General features: G+C 39.8%; 1 protein-coding gene across 2 annotated transcripts; it reads left to right on the forward strand.

Moving 5' to 3' along the window:
- Window positions 1-248: 248 nt before the first annotated feature.
- LOC121866206 (chymotrypsin-like protease CTRL-1) lies at window positions 249-27,275 on the forward strand. Of its 2 annotated transcripts, XM_042365811.1 has the most exons (14): window positions 249-385; window positions 4,772-4,815; window positions 5,981-6,126; window positions 6,595-6,722; window positions 7,009-7,103; window positions 8,099-8,220; window positions 9,175-9,207; window positions 12,826-12,858; window positions 22,005-22,167; window positions 23,202-23,265; window positions 24,061-24,241; window positions 25,093-25,229; window positions 25,950-26,070; window positions 26,724-27,275. In XM_042365811.1, exons 1-14 carry the CDS (start codon window positions 347-349, stop codon window positions 26,768-26,770), a joined length of 1,353 nt encoding a protein of 450 aa, XP_042221745.1. In that variant the 5' UTR covers window positions 249-346; the 3' UTR covers window positions 26,771-27,275. The 2 variants fall into 2 exon arrangements, with proteins under 2 accessions (XP_042221745.1, XP_042221746.1); XM_042365812.1 differs by lacking the exon at window positions 12,826-12,858.

The following is a 27,275-nucleotide window of genomic DNA, read 5'->3' on the forward strand; positions in this document are numbered from 1 at the left end:
GCTACCCTCAACTTCAACCTGGATTCTTCCTATTTTCTTTTAATTCGGTCTTTCAATCGTGGAAGAACGAGGATGTTTAGAAACTTTTAATTAACCATTTTGATCATATTTTGTGAATCCCTTGTAAATTTGTGGTTGGTACGAAGGTTTTACAATACACGTGTCAGCGCACAGGTGTGAGGCACAGGTGGGACCCGACCAAGGTATAAAACCGCTTGCCTAGTTGGCCATCATCACCAGAGGGCCACTGTCACCAGCCTTCGTCAACATAGCGCTCAAAGATCTCTTCCTGAGTGAGTGTGTCTCTTAAGCTGACGATAAGCCAGACAAGCTGCTTCCCGTCACCATGAGAGCCAATAAGCTGGTGTTTGCCGTTACACTTCTGGTCAGTATCTCTCCGTCACACAAGTTGTTCCCCTCCACCTTCACCACACTTATGTTCCCACACTCAGGTGTGTCACCCTCCACCTTCACCACACTTATGTTCCCACACTCAGGTGTGTCACCCTCCACCTTCACCACACTTATGTTCCCACACTCAGGTGTGTCACCCTCCACCTTCACCACACTTATGTTCCCACACTCAGGTGTGTCACCCTCCACCTCCGCAACACTTATGTTCCCACACTCAGGTGTGTCACCCTCCACCTCCACAACACTTATGTTCCCACACTCAGGTGTGTCACCCTCCACCTCCACAACACTTAAGTTCCCACACTCAGGTGTGTCACCCTCCACCTCCACAACACTTATGTTCCCACACTCAGGTGTGTCACCCTCCACCTCCACAACACTTATGTTCCCACACTCAGGTGTGTCACCCTCCACCTCCTCAACCTCCACCTCCACAACACTTCCCCACTGCTCAGGTGTGTCACCCTCCACCTCTCACACCTCTCCACCTCCACAACACTTAAGTTCCCACACTCAGGTGTGTCTCCACCTCCACAACACTTATGTTCTGTGTCACCCTCCCCTCCACAACACTTCAGGTGTGTTCACCACACACTTATGTTCCCACACTCAGGTGTGTCACCTCCGTCTTCACCACACTTATGTTCCCACTCACCCAAAGTGCCCCCACCTTCACCACACTTATGTTCCCACACTCAGGTGTCACCCTCCACCTTCACCACACTTATGTTCCCACACCCAGGTGTGTCACCCTCCACCTCCACAACACTTGGGTTCCCACACCTCAGGTGTGTCACCCTCCACCTCCACAACACTTATGTTCCCACACTCAGGTGTGTCACCCTCCACCTTCACCACACTTATGTTCCCACACTCAGGTGTGTCACCCTCCACCTTCACCACACTTATGTTCCCACACTCAGGTGTGTCACCCTCCACCTTCACCACACTTATGTTCCCACACTCAGGTGTGTCACCCTCCACCTCCACAACACTTAAGTTCCCACACTCAGGTGTGTCACCCTCCACCTCCACAACACTTAAGTTCCCACACTCAGGTGTGTCACCCTCCACCTCCACAACATTATGTTCCCACACTCAGGTGTGTCACCCTCCACCTCCACAACACTTAAGTTCACACTCAGGTGTGTGTCCAGGTGTGTCACCTCCACCTCCACAACACTCCACACTATGTTCCCACACTCAGGTGTGTCACCTCCACCTTCACCACACTATGTTCCCACACTCAGGTGTGTCACCCTCCACCTTCACCACACTTATGTTCCCACACTCAGGTGTGTCACCCTCCACCTACGTGATTATAACCATCTACACACATTTCGTATAATGCCTCGAAATCTGAGACAATGGCTATAGCCGATTTTTTCTTCATTTTTCACCTTTTTGCCGTTTTACCATAAAGTATATGATTTCCGCGATGCCAGTGCATAATCTCTTAGCAACACCATCATATAATTTAATCTATTAGATGATATGATATTGTAGTCTAGCAAACAACAAATTCTTATATATATATATATATATATATATATATATATATATATAACGTTTCTCCCCATGCAACGGCACACATTGCCGTGGCACAGGTATTGCCAAAAGTTAGAAAGCTGTGTTTTATGTCCACATAATACAACTTGTTATTGATGTTTCCCAATTTAAACAAACACCAGAAATTATAAAGTATCTGCATTCACATAATGGGGATTGCTTACTAAACACGGTGCATCAGTGCCCTAAACTGTGCCCAGCGCTAACACCCACTGTACCCCATACTCCCGACGTCACCTCACCTCACCGTCCAGTAGACAACAGATAGGTAGTACAGTAATCTGTATTAAAAAATAATAATAATAGTAATAAATAAATCAATAAATGAATAATACAGATATAACTTCTGTTCACTAATGTATTATTTTCATGGTGTTATTACTTAAAATAATTGTGTTTGACAACTTTTTGGGTATATTCTTATTGTTCATTACACTAATACTGTGATGATGATTATGCAATTAAATTACAATGCATCTGTTATTCAGTGGGTTATAAATACAACCCCGTCGTAAATGGACACCATATGTAGATGCCCCAGCCTATCCCTCTATCACCCATGGAATAAGTGACAGTTGCTTAGGTTTCAGCAGGAGGGAAGGACAGGGAGGCAATACTTCATGGCAGGTACATGTGTGTGCGCCTTGGGGGGAGGGGTTGTGTTGTCACTGTGGCCAATGATCTCGTAAATTCTGGACAGTAAATATGCATAAATGGTTCAGACCTGTAACACAAGCTGAGAATACCACCCGTATGTGCTGTAACACATTCTACTCATACTGTGTGTTTTGTCCTGGGTATTTATACCCTTGCTTAATATATCCTGCATTGTAACTGCCCTGGTAACTGCTTAACTCTACCCACCCTTCTAGCCTTGTCTAGCCCCCTACACTCTGACCCTCCTCAAACCCCGCATTAGCCCGCCACCCACTCACACCGGTTCCAGTCCTCCCCTGGCCTCCCTCTCTCCCTAGCTCGTGAATGCTTCAGATTCAAATTCGATACTCCCGGGGTTCACACAACACGGAGAATGTGCAATGACAACGCTGATTATACCAGTTGGAAGTGAAAAAGGCTGTACAATTGGGGAGGGGGGGGGGGCTGGTTGTTAGTTACATAATAAAGATAATGTATAAGACACGTGAGAATAATGAAATATTATAATATAATTTTATGTTGTCTTGTAAGAAGGGCTGACCACAGCCATGACCGCCGACCAGCCATACCGTTCAACACTCCTAACACACACATGCCCACAGAGAATTGGTCTTGTGTTTCTAACTCCCGCCAAACATAATTGCTACACGATTAGTCGCACCAACCGTCGTTCTCTGTAGAAAGGCATTCGGCTGTCACTAATTCCTCCTACAAAATTGTGTCACCATTAATAATGCAGAAAAAAGGCCTATGAGGTTTGGAAGGCTCCTGGTTATTGGATGGTGAAATAATTGTGAATTACGAGTTAATTTTCTCTGAAAAACATGACTCGGTTTTAGCTGGGTGAGGACAACAACTGAAGCCGTGAGCGATGTAACTCAACAAGGCGACCATTTACACAAACAAGCGTTAGTCACTCCACGGGAACTAAGTGTACGGTATGACTAGTGAGGTATTGCTTGTACTATATACATTATATATATATATATATATATATATATATATATATATATATATATATATATATATATATATATATATATATATATATATATATATATATATATATATATATATATATATATATGAGGTATTGCTTGGACTATATATATATATATATATATATATATATATATATATATAATCACAACCTCACCCGGCCAGGATTCGAACCCACGGCCCAAGACTGTGACCGGGGAATGCTACCTCTAGACCACCAGGATACTAAAAGTAGTTTTAGACTGTTATATTGCACACAAAGCCTGTAAACGTTGGTATACTCGCTTGGCCTGTGGTGTAATCGTCGGTATACTTGCTTTTCCAAACGAATGATCCCGGTTTCGATTCCCAGTCGGTTTGAATTTATGTGTAAATTTAATTACGCCATTTACCTTTACCCACCCAACATTAAATGGGAACACGGATGTTAATCAATTTGCGGATTGTAGTCCGGGGTAATGGGTAGCCAGTACAGGGCGAGTTTTCCTGTCTTCTTGGATTTTTCCTTGACACCGAGTCATACAGCTAACTTAGGGTGCAGTTGTTATATTAGCAATAGTTCCTACACCTTAAATAATTTCATGGCGAGGTGGCCCATTGGCCAGCCAGCCTCGAACATGAGAGGTAACAATTATGGAGGCAACATAAGATTTACAGTGGAGTGAGTGGAACTGGCAAAAGTATAAAACAAAACACGGTTCCTTGCTGCTACGGGAATGATGCGTTTATGTAAAAATAGACAAGAATGGAAAAACAGATCAGATAATATAAACATGCATTTCACATTTTATTAATTAACACAACAAAAACATTCAAGACTTACGCTTTATGGCAAGATAACAAACACGCTGCTGTTGTTGTCTCAGAGATAAGGACTGTTATTGTTACCTTAATGGATGGAGGTGTTCCACGCCATACCTTTCCTCAGTAAGTCACAGGTGTCTTACTTTTGGTCAAAACTGTAAACTTCTGTTTTCAATTTGGTGATTAATGAATTGATAAAAAATATTTACTAAGTTAATTAGTAAATCCTTCAATAGTGTTTTTTTTATTGAACTGCCTTCAAAATATTCTAAAAACTTGTTCACTTACTGCAAGTTTCTGCTGATGGATTTTGATATATTTTTTTCAGTGTGTGTGGTTCAGGTGTGACGCCAAGTCATTTGATGCTATCAGGTAAGTCTGCTATCATCCTTTACGTTAAGCAAAGTATTAAGTTGTGATGATAATACAACACATACCCCGTACTACACACAGTATATACGTGTCAGGTTAACGAGAGATAACCGCCGGGTAAGCTTTAAAAGGCAACAGATTTTTGCCAAATATGGATCATTTTTGGATGTATTGCTATAACGTAATAGAAATTTGTTTGTATATGAATTAACTTTCTCTGTTTTATTTAAGACGTATTTTACCATCATCAAATAAGCTAACTATGCCTAACGTAGGTTAGATTAGGTTAGGTTTTGTATGACTATTCATGTATTATATTTCCAAGAAAAGAAAAATCTATATATCGTTAATCGGCACTTATCTCTATATAGTACAATAATATATATATATATACATATATATATATATATATATATATATATATATATATATATATATATATATATATATATATATATATATATATATATATATATATATATATATATATATATGCAGGGTTTTCAGGGCGTTTCGGAAATAAATTTCTTAATTCTGGGATGTATAACTGAGACATACTGTATATGAGGATAACTATGACCATAGTGTCATAGTTTCTGAGATATAACACATGACAGTTGGGAATGGAAGGTGATAAAATCTACAGAGTATAAATTAAAGAACCAGTGTTATTAGTATAATTTATATACAGATAGATGTAATCTGATATGTATTTTACCGTAAATGAAAGTTACCACCTGTTTTAAAAAGGGCTTGATAATTTCTATTTATGTCCGTAGACTTGTTGTAGTCCTTTCCTACCCAATGTTGTGGTAATAACTCAGAGACTATGGGGTATTGACACTATGGTCATGGAGTCATTTATCCTTATTTATGTCTCACTAATACATTCCAGAATTAGGAAACGTATATCCCAAACACCCTTTATATTTAATATAATATATAGGATATGTGAATACTGGTGTATAATTGGCATTTATTGTCAATAACAATGACTTTATAATAAACTTATTTGAATAATTTCTGTCCGCTAAAGACAAAAATAATATATACAATTTTATTTCCTCCAAATTGTCCAGAATATATATTGACTCCCACATGATAATAACTAATGTATCAAAATAAACACAGACGACAGATGGTATTTATTTCACTTCTCTTCCAGCAAGTGGCAAGGCTTTGATCAACAACAAGATCTCGTCTTTGGAGCCCAGGGTAGTCAGGTGGTGGAGCCTGGCGAGACTGCCAGCAATAACAGTGATACTAAAACAACGACAATGAACTTCGAAAACACTAAGGCTCTCACTCGACGTAATTATATATATATATAGTTCATAAATGAGGCCTGAACTACCTCTTACAGTATGACTGAAGTTAACTAAGTCACCCAACAATAAAATACTGATTTTTGCTTAAGTTGGAAAGAGACGAACCACGACGTTTTGTGGAGATGATTACTTATGGTATAACTATACTTTAACTCTGCTCTAATTTCATAACAATACGAAGATAAATTTCGAACAAAACTCCCTGGACACTAAACCAGTCATTACCTTGAGGGTCATGTAAGGCCGTTTGGTTATTTTTATGTGTATTAAACATATTTATGTTAATGTGGCATTTATAATTTGTAATATAAGACAAAGATCACCAACTATAAGCTAATTATAAATGTGACCCGTAGGACGAGGGGGATACTGACAACTGTGGAGGGAACCGACTGTATGTTGCAACTGAACACGGGTGGGGAACACATTAACAAAGCTCTAACCATTTCAGAAAATACAGCACCTGTATCTGAGTGTGACACCTACACTTATCTCCGCCCATTTTGCCAGGCCGTGATTCAGTCTGATAATTACCCTGGAAATTACTTCAATTTTACATTTCAGTTATGGACCTTCGAAGTGAGTGTGTCATATTCTTTTCAAGTTGCGTCCCAAATTTAGTAATTTATACGTCAATACTCGGGTATATAAAGGTTTACCAGTTTTATAATGACCATTTATTTATATCTTTGATAAAGTATTTGATTTTTTGCCTTAAATATATCCTTGTTTGCTGTTATGAACAAGGGTAAATGATATTATTTGGACATCATTTTCCACTGTCTATATAATGAAACACTATTACCATGGACGATTCATTTTATGATACTCATTGTTTGATAATGTTTCTTTGATTGTTTAACAGACTGATGAGGGCAGTACACTTGATGTCACGTGTGGCCCAATCGAATTGGAAGAAATATTTGATCATTTATATTTCTTCCTTCCTGCCAGTGTAAGGTAAGACAAACACCTCACTCGCAGATTATACTATCAGGAGAAATTTTTTAAGTAAACAAATTAAAGAAATGCAAAGTGATCATGTTTGTAAAAACACCATTACCTGCTTCAGCCATCAATGAGTATAGTCTGTGAGTGTTTAGCTATAAGTGATAGTTAGGTTTAACAAATGAAGTCACTCATCACTGAGTACTTGTCTGTGCCACATTTATGATGCCATTGTTTTGTGGAATCTTACGAATTGATCTTGTGGAGAGTGAGTTTTAGGTAAAAGTCTTGGCACCAGAGGAGTTTTTTACCTGATTTGCTTAATGAACGTCATCGTGTGTAGAAAAATATCTTTGGGAAATTAAATAACGTCATAATATTACATGTTTTTGTCTGTGTATTATAAAAATTAAAAGTGAAAAAAGAATCATTTTAATCCATTTTCAACTTTAAAGCCACAACGAACTTTTACTCCTCACAAGGTGTACATTGATAAGTAACTGTGAAGGTCATAACCAAGGCTCAGATCACCAAAGGCTCGTACGTTAAATAATAATCTTCAGCAGATGTAAGAGTGCACATAAACGCCTCAATTAAAACAAAACTTAACTCTTGAAGAAGCATCAATAGTACTGTGAGACTCTTCCTAAACCAGATTCATTTTCTTAACACAGTTAGGGGACAAAAACTATGTACTGAATCATTATGAATCAGGACGCAGTGCTGAAAATTTCCGCGAAAAAGCTGTTATTACTATTGACTACTTAAATGGGCCCCAGCCATTAGGTCCCATTACAATGGTTCCCATCTCTAGTGGTTAGGTTATGTTGTAGGGTCCAGTAGGCAGGGGTCTGATCATCAGTCTGGTGGACCTCGGGAAAACTCTACATCTTGCTTCATTGGATTTGATTTTCTTTTACTTTCTTGTATAATATGGGTGTTCTGGCAACACTTGTGAAATTGAATAGTGAAAAATTATAACTAATGTGTACTATTCTTCTTGACAGTTATGATGGAGTTGTGGAAACCGGAGTGCAGCTTACCACCACCGGGAATAAATTGATAGTCCTTTTCCAGACAGATTTTTCAATTGTATTTTCTGGCTTCAGTTGCACTGTTAGTGTTTATGGTGAGTTTGTGTTACATTTTCACTTAGATTTTAGCGATTCCTTTAGCTCCTGAGGCTGTCTTCGCCAGTGTATTTTCCTCCCAGATTAAATGTATTTTATATCCAGCCTCTTTATTCCTCCCTGATGAGAAAGTTCATGGGTCTCATATTGGTAGATAATAAGGTTGAATTACGAACAAATCTCATCACCGTACTCCTGGCTGGTTTACCTAACACATGTAAGCTACAGATTCCTCTACTTGCGATTCTCTTGGTGATCAAACGTCTGGTACTTAAGATAAAAAACAGAATTCTTGATGTATGGAAGTGTAATCTTTGTTTACATTAAGTATCACAAGTTACTGACATTATATTCATCTCCAGAACGCTAATATTAACACAGGCGAGGAAACAGTAGTGTTGAAGATGATGGGTTCCCATGGCACTATCATCATCTTCATCTTGTTATCTCTCTCTCTCTCTCTCTCTCTCTCTCTCTCTCTCTCTCTCTCTCTCTCTCTCTCTCTCTCTCTCTCTCTCTCTCTTGCAGTTACACTTGAATTATCACAAGAAATGTAGAGTCTGGAGGTCAGACATCAGGATAAGAATCTATTGCATATATGGAAGGTAACAGGCAGGTGTGTCGGGCGGTCAGGTATAAGGCAGCAGGCAGGTGTGTCGGGCGGTCAGAAGTAAGCCAGCAGGCAGGTGTGTCGGGCGGTCAGAAGTAAGGCAGCAGGCCGGTGTGTCGGGCGGTCAGGAGTAAGGAACCAGGCCAGCGGTCTCCACATACACAGAGAGGAAACACTATTGATCTTGCTTCCATTCGCTCCATGTTATATGTTTACCCTAAAACAAACAAAAGCTGGGTTTATCACATCTAGAATTCAAAAATATTTATTCTTACCTATTGTAAACACATGTGATAAATTACATTTAACTAGAAGTAAATTAATATTTCCTTTGTACCCACAGGAGCCACCGGTGATGAATGCCCCATCGACTGTGGTAAGTTTATTACATAAGAACATAAGAAAATAAGGAGTCTGCAATAGGCCGGTTGGCTTGTGCATGGCAGCTCCTGTCGAGGAGAGTTATTACCACTCTCTATCACCCATGAATCTATCCAGCCTCCTTTTGAAACTTTCCAGCGTTCCAGCACTTATTACAAAGTGGCTAAGCTTGTTCCACTCGTCCACCACCCTATTTGTGAACCAGTTCCGTCCTATCTCCCTCCTAAACCTTAACTTATCCAACTTAAATCCGTTGCTCCGAGTCCTATCCTGCTCGGATATTATAAGAACTTTATATATATCCCCTTTATTGATTCCTTTCACCCACTTAAATACTTCTATCATGTCTCCCCGCACTCTTCGTCTTTCTAGGGAATGCAAGTTTAGTTTCTTTAACCTATCCTGATCTGGAAGGTTTCAAAGTCCCGGAATCATTTTCGTCATTCTTCGCTGCACCGACTCCAGTGAATTGATATCCGTTCTATAATAAGGGCACCAGAACTGGACCACATAATCGAGGTGCGGCCTGACTAGCACTCTTATTACTTACACTTCTAGATATAAAACCCAATACTCTGTTTGCCTTATTTCGAACATTAACGCACTGTTTTCTAGGCATTTTTAGGCCGTAGGTCCGGGCTTACAAGTACCCCTAGGTCTCTTTCACAAGTCGACTTCTCTAGGTTGATGTTGTTAAGGCTGTATACATTGACAGTATTTGTTCTTCCTTTATTAAGTACGCTGCACTTGCTGGTGTTGAATTTCATTTGCCATTTTTCAGACCACCCCTGCAGTTTATTTAGATCCTCCTGTAATGCATTTGCTTCCTGCCCCGAATTAATCTGGCGCCCTATTTTGGTGTCATCCGCAAACTTGCTTATGTCACTGCTGATCCCAGTATCTAGATCGTTTATGTAGATTTTGAACAAGAGTGGGCCTAGTACTGACCCCTGGGGAACCCCACTGGTTACACGGCCCCACTCAGATTTAACACCATCTATGCTGACCCTCTGCGTTCTATCGGTGAGCCATGATTTTATCCAATTTGAAAACTTCCCCTCGATACCATGAGCCTTAATTTTTTCAGAAGCTTCTGATGCGGTACTCTGTCAAATGCTTTGCTAAAGTCTAAGTAAATAACATCAAAATTTTCGTCATTATCTACTACCTCGAAGACTTTCCTGAAAAAGTCAGCAGATTTGTTAGACAAGATTTTCCCTTTGTAAACCCATGTTGCGAGTCGTAGATTAATTTGCTTTTCTCTAAATGCGATCGGATGCTATCTGCTATAATTGATTCAAGAAATTTCCCCACTACTGACGTCAAACTGATCGGCCGGTAATTTGACGCTGTTGCTCTGTCTCCCTTTTTGAATATGGGTACTACATTTGCCTGTTTCCACAAGTCTGGCACAACTCCCGTGTCTAATGATTTTGTAAATAAATTTACGAGGGGTCCGCTAATCTGTTCCCTACACTCTTTCAAGACTTGAGGGAAAATTTCATCCTGCCCTGGGGATTTTGTCTTCTTTAGTTTATTTATCCTCTTAAGAACATCCTCTTTCTGATAGTGATATTCTTTAATTTCTCTTCTTCCTTTCCCCTAAATATCAGTTCAACCTCTGGAATTTCCTCTCGAATTTCTTCTGTGAAAACTGATAAGAAGTAGCTGTTCAATGCTTTGCTTATTTATTCACTGCCATTTATCACTTCTCCCCTCCCTGACTTTAAAGGCCCAACTTTATCCTTGACCTTTGTTCTATATACCTGGAAAAATCCCTAGGGATTTGCCTTGGATTCTCTTGCTATTTTGATTTCATAGTCTCTCTTTGCTTTCCTCACATTTTTCTTAACATTCCTAGATAGTTCATTATACCTATTTCTGAGCTGCTCCTGCCCTCCCTTTAATTTCTTATATATTCCTTTCTTTATTCCTATGTCATGTTTAAGTTTTCTGGTCATCCACCTTGGCTCATTCTTATTTGACAAAATTTTTCTGTATGGTATATTTTGTTCTTGTGCTTTATGTAGTATACTAGTGATCAATTGTTGTGTCATCTATGACCTCACCCCTTCTTACTGGGGACTGTCGTGACTGTTCCCAGGTGACCTCACCTAGGTACCTTCTTAACCCCTGATAATCCACCAACCGAAAGTTTGGGACTCTGACCATATTGTCATTGTTTTTCGTTTCCCAATTTAGGGTGAACCTGATTTCTCTGTGATCACTGTTACCTAGTTCTTCCCCTACTGTGATATTTCTGATTATATTTTCTTTATTTGTTAATACTAGGTCTAATATATTGTCACCTCTAGTAGGTTCTGTAATTAGTTGTTTCAAAAAATTGTCCTGTGCTGCGTCTAGGAAGTCTTCAGATTTATAGTCACCTACAATGTTGTCCCAGTCAATATTTCTGAAGTTGAAATCCCCATAATGCACAGGGTTGTTATATTTTGCTGCCCTACTCATTTCCTGCCATATGGGCTGAGCTGCTTCTTTCCCAAGACTTGGGGGCCTGTAAATCACTCCCATAATTAGTTTTTCTCTTCCTTCCGTGATTTCTACCCAACAGACTCGGTTCCTATTTCACCCTTTATTGAATTATTAATACAACATTTTAATGTATCCTTGTGAAAAAGGTTGTACCTTTCTATGTGGTACTCTGATAAAAAAAATTTGCTCGCCAGATTCATCCAAGTTTCGGTGATTGCAATGACGTCTACATTCTCGGTACATATAACCGGTCTCAGCAAGTCTATTTTATTTCTAACGCTCCTACTGTTTGTATAGTATACATTTAAACCTACTCTTCCCTGGTCCTGTTTTACCCCTTGTCCTGAGTTACCAATTTTACTTCCCAGGACCTGCTTGTTTTTTGACTCCCACTTTCCCCGAGCTCTCTCTATTGGCGAACCCCCCACCCCTTTGGAGTGACAATTTCACGCTCCAGGGATGCAGACAACGTCTTTACCCCGCACGAGACAAGTGTACTCCGTCACGACTGTACAGGTAGTCGTTGCCATAGAATCGTTGCCAGCTATCAATGAATGCCCAGCTTTAAGTCAGGTGTAAGGCAGCAAGCTGATGTATTGGGCGGTCAGGTGTAAGGCAACATTCAGGTGTATTGGGCGGTCAGGTGTAAGGCAACAGGGGGGTGTATCTGGCAGGCAGAACTAGGAGCCAGGCCGGTGTGTCGTGCGGTCAGGAGTAAGGAACCAGGCCGGTGTGTCGGGCGGTCAGAAGTAAGGCAGCAGGCAGGTGCATCAGGCGATCAGGTGTAAGGCAGCATGCAGGTATAAGGCAGCAGGCAGGTGTGTCGGGCGGTCAGAAGTAAGCCAGCAGGCAGGTGTGTCGGGCGGTCAGAAGTAAGGCAGCAGGCCGGTGTGTCGGGCGGTCAGGAGTAAGGAACCAGGCCAGCGGTCTCCACATACACAGAGAGGAAACACTATTGATCTTGCTTCCATTCGCTCCATGTTATATGTTTACCCTAAAACAAACAAAAGCTGGGTTTATCACATCTAGAATTCAAAAATATTTATTCTTACCTATTGTAAACACATGTGATAAATTACATTTAACTAGAAGTAAATTAATATTTCCTTTGTACCCACAGGAGCCACCGGTGATGAATGCCCCATCGACTGTGGTAAGTTTATTACATAAGAACATAAGAAAATAAGGAGTCTGCAATAGGCCGGTTGGCTTGTGCATGGCAGCTCCTGTCGAGGAGAGTTATTACCACTCTCTATCACCCATGAATCTATCCAGCCTCCTTTTGAAACTTTCCAGCGTTCCAGCACTTATTACAAAGTGGCTAAGCTTGTTCCACTCGTCCACCACCCTATTTGTGAACCAGTTCCGTCCTATCTCCCTCCTAAACCTTAACTTATCCAACTTAAATCCGTTGCTCCGAGTCCTATCCTGCTCGGATATTATAAGAACTTTATATATATCCCCTTTATTGATTCCTTTCACCCACTTAAATACTTCTATCATGTCTCCCCGCACTCTTCGTCTTTCTAGGGAATGCAAGTTTAGTTTCTTTAACCTATCCTGATCTGGAAGGTTTCAAAGTCCCGGAATCATTTTCGTCATTCTTCGCTGCACCGACTCCAGTGAATTGATATCCGTTCTATAATAAGGGCACCAGAACTGGACCACATAATCGAGGTGCGGCCTGACTAGCACTCTTATTACTTACACTTCTAGATATAAAACCCAATACTCTGTTTGCCTTATTTCGAACATTAACGCACTGTTTTCTAGGCATTTTTAGGCCGTAGGTCCGGGCTTACAAGTACCCCTAGGTCTCTTTCACAAGTCGACTTCTCTAGGTTGATGTTGTTAAGGCTGTATACATTGACAGTATTTGTTCTTCCTTTATTAAGTACGCTGCACTTGCTGGTGTTGAATTTCATTTGCCATTTTTCAGACCACCCCTGCAGTTTATTTAGATCCTCCTGTAATGCATTTGCTTCCTGCCCCGAATTAATCTGGCGCCCTATTTTGGTGTCATCCGCAAACTTGCTTATGTCACTGCTGATCCCAGTATCTAGATCGTTTATGTAGATTTTGAACAAGAGTGGGCCTAGTACTGACCCCTGGGGAACCCCACTGGTTACACGGCCCCACTCAGATTTAACACCATCTATGCTGACCCTCTGCTTTCTATCGGTGAGCCATGATTTTATCCAATTTGAAAACTTCCCCTCGATACCATGAGCCTTAATTTTTTCAGAAGCTTCTGATGCGGTACTCTGTCAAATGCTTTGCTAAAGTCTAAGTAAATAACATCAAAATTTTCGTCATTATCTACTACCTCGAAGACTTTCCTGAAAAAGTCAGCAGATTTGTTAGACAAGATTTTCCCTTTGTAAACCCATGTTGCGAGTCGTAGATTAATTTGCTTTTCTCTAAATGCGATCGGATGCTATCTGCTATAATTGATTCAAGAAATTTCCCCACTACTGACGTCAAACTGATCGGCCGGTAATTTGACGCTGTTGCTCTGTCTCCCTTTTTGAATATGGGTACTACATTTGCCTGTTTCCACAAGTCTGGCACAACTCCCGTGTCTAATGATTTTGTAAATAAATTTACGAGGGGTCCGCTAATCTGTTCCCTACACTCTTTCAAGACTTGAGGGAAAATTTCATCCTGCCCTGGGGATTTTGTCTTCTTTAGTTTATTTATCCTCTTAAGAACATCCTCTTTCTGATAGTGATATTCTTTAATTTCTCTTCTTCCTTTCCCCTAAATATCAGTTCAACCTCTGGAATTTCCTCTCGAATTTCTTCTGTGAAAACTGATAAGAAGTAGCTGTTCAATGCTTTGCTTATTTATTCACTGCCATTTATCACTTCTCCCCTCCCTGACTTTAAAGGCCCAACTTTATCCTTGACCTTTGTTCTATATACCTGGAAAAATCCCTAGGGATTTGCCTTGGATTCTCTTGCTATTTTGATTTCATAGTCTCTCTTTGCTTTCCTCACATTTTTCTTAACATTCCTAGATAGTTCATTATACCTATTTCTGAGCTGCTCCTGCCCTCCCTTTAATTTCTTATATATTCCTTTCTTTATTCCTATGTCATGTTTAAGTTTTCTGGTCATCCACCTTGGCTCATTCTTATTTGACCAAATTTTTCTGTATGGTATATTTTGTTCTTGTGCTTTATGTAGTATACTAGTGATCAATTGTTGTGTCATCTATGACCTCACCCCTTCTTACTGGGGACTGTCGTGACTGTTCCCAGGTGACCTCACCTAGGTACCTTCTTAACCCCTGATAATCCACCAACCGAAAGTTTGGGACTCTGACCATATTGTCATTGTTTTTCGTTTCCCAATTTAGGGTGAACCTGATTTCTCTGTGATCACTGTTACCTAGTTCTTCCCCTACTGTGATATTTCTGATTATATTTTCTTTATTTGTTAATACTAGGTCTAATATATTGTCACCTCTAGTAGGTTCTGTAATTAGTTGTTTCAAAAAATTGTCCTGTGCTGCGTCTAGGAAGTCTTCAGATTTATAGTCACCTACAATGTTGTCCCAGTCAATATTTCTGAAGTTGAAATCCCCATAATGCACAGGGTTGTTATATTTTGCTGCCCTACTCATTTCCTGCCATATGGGCTGAGCTGCTTCTTTCCCAAGACTTGGGGGCCTGTAAATCACTCCCATAATTAGTTTTTCTCTTCCTTCCGTGATTTCTACCCAACAGACTCGGTTCCTATTTCACCCTTTATTGAATTATTAATACAACATTTTAATGTATCCTTGTGAAAAAGGTTGTACCTTTCTATGTGGTACTCTGATAAAAAAAATTTGCTCGCCAGATTCATCCAAGTTTCGGTGATTGCAATGACGTCTACATTCTCGGTACATATAACCGGTCTCAGCAAGTCTATTTTATTTCTAACGCTCCTACTGTTTGTATAGTATACATTTAAACCTACTCTTCCCTGGTCCTGTTTTACCCCTTGTCCTGAGTTACCAATTTTACTTCCCAGGACCTGCTTGTTTTTTGACTCCCACTTTCCCCGAGCTCTCTCTATTGGCGAACCCCCCACCCCTTTGGAGTGACAATTTCACGCTCCAGGGATGCAGACAACGTCTTTACCCCGCACGAGACAAGTGTACTCCGTCACGACTGTACAGGTAGTCGTTGCCATAGAATCGTTGCCAGCTATCAATGAATGCCCAGCTTTAAGTCAGGTGTAAGGCAGCAAGCTGATGTATTGGGCGGTCAGGTGTAAGGCAACATTCAGGTGTATTGGGCGGTCAGGTGTAAGGCAACAGGGGGGTGTATCTGGCAGGCAGAACTAGGAGCCAGGCCGGTGTGTCGTGCGGTCAGGAGTAAGGAACCAGGCCGGTGTGTCGGGCGGTCAGAAGTAAGGCAGCAGGCAGGTGCATCAGGCGATCAGGTGTAAGGCAGCATGCAGGTATAAGGCAGCAGGCAGGTGTGTCGGGCGGTCAGAAGTAAGCCAGCAGCCAGGTGTGTCGGGCGGTCAGGAGTAAGGCAGCAGGCTGGTGTGTCAGGCGGTCAGGAGTAAGGAACCAGGCCGGTGTGTCGGGCGGTCAGAAGGAACCAGACCAGCGGTCTCCACATACACAGAGGAATCACTGGGCTTATGGGCCCATACTGGGCAGTCCAGTTTACACCCAACCCCTATCGCCCATATATCCATCCAAACTATGTTTGGAGCTATCCAGGCTATTCAAGTAGTGAAGATTGTAGCCAGACTCGGGTGAGAGCGGGGTTTAATGAGATCCGTCCAGGATTACACGACAAATGATTATTCGTTCATACCTGGAAATACTTGTCCCACTATCAGTTGTAACTAACAAACACACAAACGGTGTCCATCATATTTTAACTCACATCCGATAACAATAACAATCAAGTGATTAACTTCCCAAGTTGGCTTAATTCTGAATACAATAATACAAATGTTCAACACTCACTTGTGGCGGGTCTGTTGGAATAACATGCGTGAGTACAATGGCAAACGATCAGAGGTGAGTTGTCACCATACCCTGAACTCTTCGGTTTCCACTCACCAACTATTTGAGTTAGGTCACTGATGTACAGTTGCTTGATATCAGTTAGAAGGCGTCTCCGGACCACTTAATAGACCACCTAATCTGCTCACTGTACCACACACACTGACCCTCACTAATACACACATGGCCACCAGCCCGATATCAGAACGCTAATGGACCCGGTGCTGACGAAATCACTCACTTCAAAACAACACTCCTCCCTCTCTCCATTTCTACCACATCCCATGTCCCATGAGATGCAGTAAGAATATTGTTTGGTAACTTGTTGCAGTCATCCACTACTCTATTTCCAAACCAATGTTTACCACCTATCTCTTGTCTGAATCTAAATTTGTCTAAGTTAAAACATTGCTACGAGTTCGCTCCTGGATGGATCGTTTCAATACCTTTGTTATATCACCTTTCTGTAACCCTGACTTCCATTTATACACCTCGATCATATCGCCCCTCTCTCTAAGTCTCTCGAGAAGAGGAAAATTAAGATGTTTTAGCCTGTACTTTGCTACCTTCAGTTCATTATTCCTCTTTGCTTTTCTTATCTCGGTGTTAACCCTACTGGCCAATACCTTATAATAATCTCAGAGGTAAATTTCATAATGATTTGTTCTCCTACCGATAGCTTTCCTTTGTCCAATAATATTTTTTAAATAATTATTTATCCATTTTGGCGTCATTGTTGTTTGATCTGAGTTTTCTGTGTGGTATGTTCTGCCTTTGTGCATGAAGTAACTCATTATTTAAATTGTTGTGGAACTTGTTAACCTTAGATCACGTGATCAGGTCATCGTCAAACATCATATTTTGTGAGGTTATCGTTGTCAGGTTACCAGGTAAAGTGAGGTCGCCCTCTGTAGGTACATTGTGTGAGGTCACCTCACGTGAAATCATGTAATTTACCCCCAAACGTAATACCCCTTCTCTCAGCTGCCTTTTCAACCTATCAAAGTGTGCCCTTCTAAAATCTGGGACTTTAATGGAATTTTCCTTGTGACCGACATTAAGTTTTGCTTTGACTCTCACTTCTTTGTGATCGCTGTTAGCTTGTTCATTCCCTACCTTGACATTACTTATGAGGTTTTCTCTGTTTGACAGAACTAAATCTACTATATTATTACCCAGGGTGGGTTCGGCTATTTGTTGACTTAGGAAACAGTTCTGAACTGTTTCAAGAAAATCCTCTGATTCTGAGTTACCCATAAGGTTGGCCCAATCTATTTGACTAAAGTTGTGTGGTTGTGTGCAGCACACTTGCTGAGGAGGAGTAGACCGTTGGAATTTCATTTGCCTAGTCCATTTCTCCTTATGATCCCCTGTCAAATGTCAGCATCTCTGCCAACTCTGGCATTGAAGTCGCCGAGGAGCACAACCTTATCTTCTCTGGAGATGGAGGTTAGCACTCTTGTCAGGGTCGGCGTAAAAGGCCTCCTTGATGCCATCTTCTGCATCCAGTGTTGGGGCATATGTAATGATGAAGAAGGCATGACGTCAGTGATTCAGTGGGACTCAGAGCGTCAAGAGGCGCTCGTGATCCCAACAGGCATTTCAGTTAGTCTATGGAGGATACATTGGCGGATGGCAAACCCAACTCCATAAATGCAGTTTCTCTCCGCAGTAGATTTAGCCTTCCAGAAGAAGGTATAATCAGACCCCATTCTGTGAGTCGACCCTCGTTTGAGAGCCGAGACTCACTAATGGCTGCCATGTCGATGTTATACTTTGCCATCTCCTTTGCCACAGGGACAGTTCTTCTTTCAGGATGCTCATTTGTGCCAGTATCCAGAAGGGTCCTGACATTCCATGCAGGGACCATAAGAGGTTGTATAGTTTATTTTTGTTTTGATCTGTGATTATGATTGTGTTTTAGACCACTTAAGGATGACCTTATTGGGTGTGGGTGCCCAGTCTGGTTGTTTTTTTAGGCAGGCTATGTTTGGGGCACCTTTTCTAGCCCCCTCCCCATGTGGGGTGAACAGAGTTGTTCCTCGAAATGGCTGCTCAGTCGCACAGACAGGACCGAATTGCACTCCTGCCTAAATCCCAGTGCATAAAAGATCATCTTATCTATGACGCCAATGTACAGAGTTGTGACTAAGAGACTCCCGGCAGTCATCTCTGCCTGTCCCCGTCGCCTCTCGTCCATCGCCATAGGATTTTTGAGGAATAGGGGTTATGATGATGATAAGAACTATGATGTGCTGGATGATGGCTGTTCGTAAGTTGATTTATGTGGTGAGGCAGGAGCACAGGCTGCAACCACATATCTTGGCTCTTCCTTTTCCTGATTCAGTGGTGCAAGTGTTGCAATGACTGGGGAGAGGGAGAGTTGCAATGGACTGCCGATAGCCCAGTTTGTTGGGTTTCGCCTTAGTAGCCTGTCCATCATACATTGCCTTTGTCCTCCAGTATAGTCACCTCTTCCGCCTATACCGCCGTTGGGGTCTTGTTGGAGCTCTGTAAGCATGTCTGCCTGATGCGGGGCTCCACCACAGATTTTTCGTTCGGGTTTACACCTGTAGCCCTATACCTACCAAGGTTAATCCACATGGCAGCAGGGCATTGGTTGGTAGGCGCCATGACGCGTCCACATGCCAGTGGGCCTAAGTGCTGTCCCTCTGGAGCCGACCGCTGCTCCGAGATACCCTGCTGGTTTGGCCTGGGGCTCACAAGGCACCCAGTTACCGTGTGTTGCCACGAGGAGGCCCAGCAGAAGTCTTGATGGTGAAGAAGCTGTGTACTGGCAGTGCAGGACTTATGCAAGTTGCTTCCCTGTTCGCCACGAAGGCTAGCCAGCTGCTGAAAACGAAAGGAAGCAAGCAGTGCTTGCACCTTAACACTAACATAATACTGCCACACTATACGCATTACACCACCCTGTATGTACACACACGCACACACATACACATACAAACACATACATTACATCTACACACACACACACACACACACACACACACACACACACACACCGGGAAAATTTGAACCCTTGATATGATATTAATGAATATTACACATTGATAGGATGTTATTATTGTTATCGTCGCTTCGCCTTTTCGATGAACGGGGTTAAAACATGATGTCAATAGGTATGATACTAGAAGATTATTATTATTTCTGTAAAAGCGGATAATTTAGATCGCCCTGAACGGAGAGGTGAGGTGAGGTGAGGGGTTGTCTGTGTGTCTCCTTCATCCCTAATTTTATATCCCAAGTGTTTAATTTTCCTTATTCTATAAATGTCAAATATTTTGAATGATATTTTTGCTAGTCCTTCTATTTCTTAATTTGTTTTCCTGTCAGTTAAACTTATTCTTAGCAGTCTCCTGTAGCAACACATTTCAAAAGGCTTTATACCTGTACTTTCTGGTGTCTGCTGAAAGTGCCCATGCTTCTTACCTATACACCAGTTTGGCCATACATAGGATTTCAACAACGTTTTTCTCTAATTAAAATTATTATGCCTTCATATCAGGTCTTTTAGATTAAATTCTGTTTTAGCTTCACCTGTTCTTGTGATTGATTTCTTTTGCATATCTACCATCACCGCTAATGCTACTTCCTAAGCACACAAACTTGTCTCTCTTGGCTATCTTAATGTAGTTTAGAATTTATTTGTAATATGAAAACAACCATTTATTTCGTCATTACAACATTAAATCTCAGCCCATATTCTTCAACCTTTTCCACTGATTTGTCAAACAGTTTTGGTAACGTCCTCTTTACTGTCGGTGAGAAGACCAGTATCATCTGCAGAGTGTTTATTGGTTATTACTTTACCAATAACTTTTATTCCTTCATTATTATTTAGAACTATTCTCATATAAAATTCTGAATATATATTATACATTGTTGGGGATATTAGAGGCAGCCTCGTCTTACTCCCTGTCTAACTGGGAACCAATTGGTGAGGTCATTATTTACTAACACTGCCGTCTCCTGTTTCCAGCAAGAAATTTATAGAATTCTAATATACCATTTATTCATAGCAATTTTATCTAAAACATTTATTAATTTATTATGCGAAACCCAATTAAAACCAATAAAAGAGATATATAAATTTCTATGGACCCCAAAGCCTTTTCCTCCCAAATTCTCAAACCTAATGCAGCTTCTTTAGTTCCTTTCCCTTTCAAAATCCATTTTGATCTTAATATAACTCACTGATTATTTTAGTTTTTATTCTATATAAGATTATGTTTAATTAAGCTTTGCAGACATGACTCGTTAAGATAAATGTTCTATAGTCGATTCAGTTTGAGGCTCTTGACTCTTTAGGTAATAATAGCCTATATAATATTACATATTTGATTCAAACGTTTCATCCCCTTCTATCCCATTTGATTTATAAATTCTGAAGGAATCTCATCAGCAGGTAGGAGGCAGCTATCAAACAGGGAGGTACTACCGCCTGGGAAGATATTGGAAGCATAATGTGTTGTCTATGGAAGACCTTGCTGCCATATGGCATCACGAAAATTGTGACCAAGTCCCTGGTTGCTGATCTGACTTTCTGCCTCACTTACACCCAATTGCAGGGTCTCAATTATTTCTCTTACTATTGACAACACAACATACATATATTGTTTCTCACTTTTGATCTTTTTTTATTTTTTTATTTCTTTATGGTTCTTTGTTATTATTATTATTATTATTATTATTATTATTATTATTATTATTATTATTATTATTATTATTATTATTATTATTATTATTATTATTATTATTATTATTATTATTATTATTATTACTACATTTTCGCCCCCCAGGCCCCGATGTGGGTCAGTAACCTATGCCCGGGTGGGCTAATCCCCATAAAAAAAATAAAAATAAAAATAAAATCCCACAAACGTTTTCATTTTTACTCTGGCTCACAACTTCCTCAACTTATATTTCCTATTCTCTTCATACCTCTACAAGGGCTCCAGTCCATCATCATTACTGAACGGTTCTTTTACACATTCTGATCGTGTATTTTACTTATTTGCCTCAAACAGGATCTTATTGGCTTTACTTTTAATGGATCCACTCCATATATTTCCTCTTTTCTGGTATATTTGTTTAAAATTTCTGTGTATGCCCATATAGGTTATGTTTCCTGGTATCATCATTTCAATCCTTTGATTTCCTATTATCGTTTGATGTGGTTTAGAGTATAGACTAACTTAGTAAACATGCTTAATGACCATAGTTGTTGAAGCCCCTAATTGAAGGTGTATTATCAATATCCAGGATGTGGAATCTCCGACGCCACTGAAGGAAGTGGAGCATTGGCGACTAAATATCCCTGGCAGGTTGCCATTTTTAAACTGAGAGGCCAAAATTTTCACTTCAAATGTGCTGGAGTAATATTATCTGACGTGTGGATCATGACTGCTGCCCACTGCGTTGAACAGTAAGTACCTTCTGAATGCGATGACCAATTCTCTTGAGAACAAAAACCATTGAGTATAAAAACCTAATCCCTTGACTATGAAGACTTAAATCATTGTATATAGTAATTTAGTTCCTGGGTTTACCGTTCTATTACGGTGGCACCCCCTGAGTACAATAACTTAACCCTCTGATTATGGTGAGCAATTTTCTTCTATACGATGACATTGTACTCAAAGGGTTAACTCATCGTAATCAACGGTTTCACACCTGCTGGACTGATACTGTTATTTTTTGTCAATTGGATGATAATTATTATAGTGTATGATATGGATAGATAGTATTTTCGAGGTCGTCACTCACGAGGCTGTCACTCTGGAGGATGTCACTCGGCGTGAGTCTATACTTCTCGAGTTCTCTGCGACAGTTGAGCGTTCAACAATGTTGTCAACAGTGTTTCCTGGGTCAAGTCACTTCTCAACACACGGTATTATTCACTCAGTCAATAATAGTATCATATACCATTCTACTATAATATTGCTAATATTTCGTCCAAATTGAGAAAATTATGATAATTAGGGATGAATATTCCTCGTAAGCATGCACTTAAATGGTTGGCTTAAACTCAAGTACAAAAACAACATCGTTGATTGGTATCAGGTTTGCACACAGATCAACATTTCTTTCCTATTTCATTTATTGAATTTGGTAAGGAACAAATTACAAATTGTTCTTTTGAAGATTATTTGGTGTTAGAAAACCTCATGTCCTATACTTGCTGGAGGGCGCACTGAAATGTGCCACGATGTGATTGAACCCTTGAGTGTGTACAGTACATACGACTTGTTGAGCGCATGTCACCTGGCTGGCTGAGACCGTAATGTATGGATATAGAGAAGTAATGAGTTGTTTATTGTGTTCAAACTATACACGCATTCTAAAAACTGTAATAAGAAAAATGTATAAAATACGACCTTAATTAATCATAATAGCATTACCTATGTCGACATTCATTATAAGGTGACATACAGTACAACAAGATCTTTACCTCTCCAGATCTGACCACCATTTCGTACGGGTGGGTGACGCCGACTCAGAAGCTTTCTTTTCAGTCGAACAGGTGAGTGAGGTTGAATGTTGTTTCAATAGAAATGATATATTATAAATAATGATTACTCCTCGTTTTACTGGGACTGGTGTATATTTATTTATATATATATATATATATATATATATATATATATATATATATATATATATATATATATATATATATATATATATACACACACGAGTTAATTTGTACATGGAAATATTTACTATTTCATTAAGACATTCGTTTATTATCATATGATAGATTAGGTTAGATTAGGTTAGGTTACGTTACGTTACGTTACGTTACGCTACGCAAGACTAGGTTAGGTTCGGTGTTGTATAAAACCTTTCATTTTTATGTACCTTTAGGACCTACAGTACATGATCGTTTATGGTCAGTCAGAAGTTTAAAAAAAATTGAAATAAATAAATATGTAGAAGTTATCGTTAATCTGTAGTTATTCCTATTTAACGTAAATAAACAGATAGATAAAATATACATAATTGGGGAGTGGATTATTTATTGACCTGAGTGACATATACAGTATATTAAATAACAAGGAGAGAGTAATTTAATAAGGAATTTCTACCTCGTAACTGTGTAAAAGTAAGATTGGCAGGGAGTAAACATACTTGTTAACTACGAGTTGTTGATAATTTTAAAATGGTAGGAATTGGGCTGTTCTTATTGTAGCGATTACTACGTGGTCGTATGGGCCTTTCATAACCCGGAATCATTCTCTGTACACAAAAATGCAATAATCAAGTTACAATTACTTTCTGTGTCTTATGAAAAGCATGAATTTATATTTTTTTTCAGAAAATAATCCACGAAAATTATGACAATCACTTTGAAGGATACGACATAGCCCTCCTCAAGATGGGGATCTCACTAGACTTGAGCGACAATGGCCTGGCTCCAGTGTGTCTACCAGCGGATACGAACCATACCTACGAGGGAGAAAATGCCGCTGTCATTAGCTGGGCTCGTACGAAAATAGGTGAGCGATAAACTTTACTTCTCTGAACTTAACGACAACAAATTGTATCAATACAGTTTATTGTACTTGGTGTAAATGAGTGTCACTTGTTTATTATCTTCATCACGATGGCGATACGTAAATAATTTAGGTGTTTTCTACTAGAGGGTTCAGCTGCTGGCCACCTGTCACTGTTATACATGTCAAACTGTTATACACTCATCTACCTAAAAAATTTGAGTATGTAATTGCCCTAACAGAAGCGCTGACAGTGGTTCACATTACGCAGAAATTATAACGTGTATGAAACGTGTATGAATAAAACTCATTAATATAATATTTTGTCATATGATTTATTACAATGTTAATTTCCCCCTGTACTACTCTTATCAAAATCCAGACAAAAATAAACAATAGATCACAAAAAGTAAAATTGACTTCAGTATTAAAGACGACTATATTACTGACCATCTCTTTAAAATATTACCAGTTTGGTTGACCGAGCAGGACACAACACTGTTCATTAGACTCAGATGGTTTGCTTAAGTATACCTATTTATGTAAACTTTTAGGGGGAAAGTGGGTTTACCGATGGAGGCCTTGTTTTGTTCACCCTGTGTGTGTGTGCGAAGACGTGTTCCCTGGAGGAGAATCATGATGTTGGTGGGACATATCTAGATAAGTAGAAAGAAACAGGCAAAATAAGTTTCGTATTCACTCTTCCGCTCCTGTCAACCACGCACAGGTAGATGGACACAAACACGAATATCTTGCTCCACGGTTTTAGGTAACTTAACATTATGCTTGTGTTCTATGACAAATAAAGGAATCCATTTACTGAAAGATAAATTGATATTTTTTTTCTTTATCAGATCAAGGAAAATTTGCGTCGACCCTGCAAGAAGTAGATGTGGTAATCCGGACAAACGAGGCTTGTCAGAAGAACAAGAATGAAGATATTCCCGACATATTCTTCTGTGCCGAAACGTATGACAATGTCCTCTGCAACGTGAGTGTTTAAAACTCTTATCGTTTCATATTAAAGTGAAAGAGCTGATGAGACATGGCGAAGTATGTAGAGTGTACGAGAAGCAAAAGCGAGGCGTGTAATGAGGAGGCGAGTGTGAGAGGAGTTTATATGTACCACTGTTATCGAGATGTATGAGAGAGAACTCCTTTGTGCACGAACCAATGTGTGTGGATAGAGTGGTGCCTTTAACTCTGTAATTTAACTTTGGAAGAATCGATTAGAATGTCATAACAGTGGTCAGCTTAAGATGAATTAGCGATGAAACACCCAGAGTTATTGCCGAATAGGGATAAAACAAAACAATTATTGTTAAAACTGGATGGAAATTTATTTGCATGTGGTAAAATTTGCTCAGTTTCATTTACGGCGTCGCTTACAGTCTTAAGATATCCAAATTATACCAAAAATAGGTTAGTTAAAGCTAGGCTAGGTTAGGTTATTTTTGCAACTTTTCATATACATGTATTTGTATGATCTATATGATCGTTTATGGCCAGACAGAAGTTTCGAAAAAATATAAATACAGAGAAGGTAGTTATCAGAAAGGAAGCTAATGGAAGCAAGTACAGTAGTACCAAGTATATAAGAATGCCACATGCGGCAGAAGCCTTCACCTCCTCTCTGAAAGTGAGACGAATTAACCTGGAACATTTTACTGACAGACAAACTCACAGTTAAAGTATCTTTTGTGTGTTTCAGAAAGACGACGAAGGCGTACTGATCTACAACAATAGTGGCATTTATGAAGTCATTGGTATTATGTCAACTGATCAAAATAATTGCGGTCAGAACAGTGCCACATTGTACACCAGAGTTCCTTGTAAGCACTACACTAGTTTACTCACTCCCAGCTTACAGTACAGTATACAATACACTATCTCCTGACCTACAGTACACTGTACAGTTGCTGACAAAATTACCTGAACACTTGGCAATATCTGACAACTACTTGTGGGTCATATAGAAGATTGGTTTATACACAGAAAAATCCGAGAAAATATTTTACAATTCCACTTATATGCCACATACTGCCAAGTGTCCAGGGAATTTTGTCTGCATTAGCACACCAGAGGAACTATATAAGTACTAGATTGTTCATTCTCCTGACCTACAGCGTGGACACTCCTGACCTACAGACTACCATCACTATACTCGCATGGTTACATGTAGGCTTTTAGGTGCATGGTAGTGAAATACTAATCCAATAGTAGGTGTAAATGTACATGGCAATGAAACACTACAGCTACAACAAGTGAAAATATCCCTGATAATAATAAACTACATTACATTCAGCCCACACGGAGATATATCAGTAATTTCCTCATAATTTGATAAGTTATACAAACAGCCATCATGGATTATTTATCAAACCCTGTGTAAATATTATGATTTTTTTTATCAAATCTATTAATAGGGTAAAATATTATATTGTTTGTCTTACTTTTGCAAATTCTACTTATTCACACGTTACAGCCTTCTTCAACTGGATACAAGACAACGCTGAAGGCATATGTGTTTAAGCAACAAGCTGAAGTAGTGGGCTTCCTGTTCCTACCACTCACACACCTACTGCCTCTCTGCCTGACTCACCACCACCCAGTTATCTCTGCCCCTGTTCCATCCTGCTTGACCGCCTGACTCCCATCACTTTATTTTCTGATTGTCATGATACCATCACTACATACTGTATCTTTTGATCATCACAAAATAAATTATTAATGTAAAAGTATAAATTTATATTAATGGATACATTTTTCTGATTGTCAGTCTTGTATTTATTAAAATGCCGTTTCTGGTTGTTATATCTGGATTTATTGTTACTCGAACCGTTTCTGATTACCATGACTGAAATTGGTATTACACTATCTTTTGAATATCTTAAAGCCAACTGTCATGGTTTTGGGGTGGTTCGGTAGTGGTAGGAGGGGATTATATTTTATAAAGATAATATTATGTCGTATTTCTTATTTCTTACCGTAGAGTCCGATACCTTCACACTGATTACTTACAGGAGATTATGGCGTA

Source organism: Homarus americanus, unplaced genomic scaffold, assembly GCF_018991925.1.
Source record: "Homarus americanus isolate GMGI-L3 unplaced genomic scaffold, GMGI_Hamer_2.0 scaffold52763, whole genome shotgun sequence".
NCBI classification, from domain to species: Eukaryota; Metazoa; Arthropoda; class Malacostraca; order Decapoda; family Nephropidae; genus Homarus; species Homarus americanus.